Raw genomic sequence first — 3,809 nt, forward strand, 5'->3', positions numbered from 1 at the left:
ATTGACTTCACCTCTATCCGCACAACAATGGTTAATCATAATTAATCCCATAAATTCATTCTATGCATGTTATAAATAAACAAGAAACTACCTTATTAAAGAATAAGCATAATCTATCTTCGGTTGGCACGGATCATCCACCTAACCACTAAGACGCGGTACGACCCGTCTTCCCTAGGTATAAATTATCAAATTTTATAACAGGATACATACAATCAATGAATAAGTGTAACCCATCTTCGGTTGGCACGGACTGTCTACCTAAATTACACTAAACTAGGGTGTAGTACAATCCGTCTTCCCTAGGCATGGCCTATCAAATCCTATTGATCATATGTCAATTAAACCCATTGTATAACCATCATCCTCATAATCACAGAAAACAAGAATGATTTGAGATCAATAAAAGTAAAATACTTTCTAAGACAAGAGAAGAATTTCACAAATATTGATTTTGGAATTTAAGAGCAATTGCATTTAATAATTAAGAACATAAATCAATTGTAGCAATCCTCATAATTATACAATCAACATGCATAAATTGAAAATCTAGAAATTAAATACAATCAAACCATTGTGTTGGAAAGGGCTACATCAATACCCCACGAAGGGGTTTAGCCGCTCATGATCTCCTAAGCTCCAAAGACAATTTACTGAATTTTGCTCTAAGAGGCGGTGTGTCTTTTCTCAATGCTTAGAGGCCTATTTATAGGGCTTAGGAGAGTCCTAGAAGCCCTAGTAATCCTATAAATTTCGGAGATTTAAGTCCAAGTCCAATTAGGATAAAGAAAACCTAAGTCCAAATCGGAATAGGATTCACCCAAAATTGCGTTCCTATCTTGCGGGGCGATTTTGGCAATGCGACGCTCCGAATTAGGAAAATGCTATTTCACAATGATTTGTAGAAATTTGAGTTAGCTTTTCAGTGCCGCTTGAATCAGCTTAATCGGATATTTGAGCTGAAAGTTATGGCCAAAATATCGAGACGTATGCAGAATCCCAAATTGAATCCAATCCGATTTTGACTTCAATTTGAGAAATTCCGAATTAATCCTTTCCTTTATTTGATTAAATTTAACCATGATTGGTTAAGCTTAATCATATCTTCTAGGTCTTCTCAAAGTGTGCTTTTAAGCCCAAAATGAATGGAATTAATTGCATCTTTATTTATAACCTGAAAACACAAAAACAAAACAAAATCAAACAAATAACAACGCTAAGGAATTAACATATGCAAATTAAGGGGCTTGAATGTGCAACATTCGGTGGTTATCAAACATAATCTTCAGGGTCCCCACAATCATAGAGTACAGCAGCCACTGCATGGGGACATGGGATTCTAGTAATTTCCCACTGCCTACAACCACACCTCCTTCTGCCAAGGTCTACCACATATTGTCTATTATCTGGACAAGTAACTTCAAACATAGAATCACCAGCATACTGTGCAATGCAGTCTACTGCTTGTAACCCAATTTCTTCCAACTTTGAAGCAATCCTGGGGATTAACTTCTCAGTCAACTTCTCTATCCCTTCCCTCTTAGCTTGATATCTCCGCATCAGCTTCTTCCTTATCATCTCAAACATGGTCAAGATGGGCTTGTCACGAGCCTTCAAAATATTTGAGTTGACACACTCACAGATGTTGTTGACTAGGAGGTCGCACTTTGGGTAGTCACTAAACCATGCCCTAGACCATGTACTAGGGTCAATCTGACTCAAATATTCATATGCAGCTTCATTCATCTTCTTCAACTCTTCCATATGATCATTCAATTCATATTCTGTGTATGAAGATGCTGTAGACCACAACTGTTCCTTCAGTGCCAACCCTCGATGCCCCCCAATGTCTCTAAAGTTGGAATATAAATGCCTAACACATATCCTGTGATCAACCATGGGCATAACAACCTCAAAAGCTGGCATTAGACCCTACAAAATAAAATAATTTTATGTTACCAAAACAATAGTCAAACAAATTGCATGAATATTTAAGTTGTGAACAAGAAAAAAATTTACCTTCTGTCGATCTGAAATGAATGTAGGCCTAGCATGCCTGGCATGGGTACCAAGATCAGAGACAAGGGTTTCAAGGAACCAGATCCAGCTGTCTTTAACCTCGGCTTCGACAACCGCAAAGGCAATTGGGTACATGTTGTTGTTCCCATCCCTTCCAACTGCAGAAAGGAGTTGGCCCTTGAATGGTCCTTTTATGAAGCACCCATCTACCCCAATGATCGGCCTGCAACCCTCCAAAAAGCCTTTCTTCATGGCTGCCAAACAAACATATAGTCTTCCAAATTTTGGAGGCAAAATTAGGTTTGGTCTGTCAACTTTCATCACAACGCAACTTCCACTGTTAGTATGCCTCAAGGTTTCACAATAGTCCCACAACCTCCCATATTGGTCCTCAAGATTCCCATACAATCTTTGTTTGGCCTTCCTCCTAGCTCTGTATATCATACTTAGGTTCACATCAACACGCCATTTCTCCTTCACTTCATGTTAGATTACATCCAACGGCATGTTGGGCTGAACCCTAAACTTCTCAATTAGATTATGTGCTATCCATGAGGAGTTGACAATGGTGTTTCGATATTTTTGACCATAGATGTGTTTAGACTATACTGATCTTACCTGAAATGATTCTTCATCAGGCATCTTCCTTCCATATACCTTGTAATTACATTTGGCATCCCTGCATACCGCTACACATCTCATTGTTTCATTTTTCGTAAATTTGACATCATTTCCCCTCTTCACATTGTACACCCTCATAGCTTCCCTAAACATTTGAATGTTTGTGAATTTCATCTCAAGTTTAATGACTGGATCCACTAGATCCATAGCATGAAAATCTACTGCACCTGCAGAATGTGTTTCACAATCTTCATCACTGATGACTGGCGACTCAAGTATATCACTCCTAGCCATTTCGGAGTTGTCATCGTCATCATCATCATCATCGTCGCCGTCACAAGATGTCTTCAAATTATGGCTACTGTTGCCTCCTTCACCTCCGTTAACACCAGCATCTCCCCCATCATTACCATGATGATCACTTCTATCATCTTCACCCTCACCCTCATCATTACCATGTTCATCACCTCTATCACCCTCACCCTCGTCATTATCATGTTCATCACCTATATCATCCTCACCCTCTTCAACACCTCTTTCATCCCCATCCTGTTCCTCTTCCTGACTATTTGGTTTTGTATTTGATGGTCTAGCCCCACTATCAATGTCATCAAGATCTACATCAAAAAGATCTTCATCATCACTAGTCCTATCACGCCACCAAGGGTCTTTAAGGTCAACTCTCCCTCTGTCCTCATCTTCATCCTCCTCATCTTCTTCATCAACTACACCCTCCCCGAAAGAAACAACGAATAAGTGAACTACGCTATGACCAGTGTGCTTAGCAACCATAAATAGTACATTATGGTCAGATGTAATCAAATGCAAACCATTGACTAGACTTTTACCAGGTTCTTGAAAAAAGATTAAATCCCTCGAGTTGTACCCATACTGTCAACATATGCCTTCCAATTCGAAGTATGACAACTCATCAGGGTCAACACTCTTTGTATGTACTGCCACATCACCTCCCACGTACTCACATCCAAGTGTCCTGTTGAATCTACCACCATGGTGGACCTCAAACACTAACCTTGAATTGGCCATCCAACAAAGTGAAATAAACATTTTTAGTGAATAATTTGATTCAATTGGCCATCCTAAACTAATAATTTGAAATTAATTTCAAACTCAATAACATGTCACATATAGGCGATGCATTAGAAATT

General features: G+C 39.0%; 1 protein-coding gene across 1 annotated transcript; it reads right to left on the minus strand.

The window, feature by feature from the left end:
- Nucleotides 1-1,272: 1,272 nt before the first annotated feature.
- Nucleotides 1,273-3,432, minus strand: LOC132171372 (uncharacterized). Its single transcript, XM_059582671.1, has 3 exons — nt 2,638-3,432; nt 2,020-2,493; nt 1,273-1,932 (listed from the first exon to the last, which is right to left on the minus strand). The coding sequence occupies exons 1-3, from the start codon at nt 3,430-3,432 to the stop codon at nt 1,273-1,275; spliced, it is 1,929 nt and encodes a 642-aa protein (XP_059438654.1).
- Between the last annotated feature and the right edge of the window lie 377 nt (nt 3,433-3,809).

Source organism: Corylus avellana, chromosome ca1, assembly GCF_901000735.1.
Source record: "Corylus avellana chromosome ca1, CavTom2PMs-1.0".
NCBI classification, from domain to species: Eukaryota; Viridiplantae; Streptophyta; class Magnoliopsida; order Fagales; family Betulaceae; genus Corylus; species Corylus avellana.

What these genes read in the sequence shown, in the direction of transcription:
- LOC132171372 (XM_059582671.1), bottom strand. Translation starts at nt 3,432, where the DNA reads ATGGTTGCTAAGCACACTGGTCATAGCGTAGTTCACTTATTCGTTGTT. An exon ending in CTGATGAAGAATCATTTCAG is followed by an intron (nt 2,494 to 2,637) that starts GTAAGATCAGTA and finishes CATGAAGTGAAG; the next exon opens with GAGAAATGGCGTGTTGATGT. An exon ending in TCATTTCAGATCGACAGAAG is followed by an intron (nt 1,933 to 2,019) that starts GTAAATTTTTTT and finishes TTTATTTTGTAG; the next exon opens with GGTCTAATGCCAGCTTTTGA.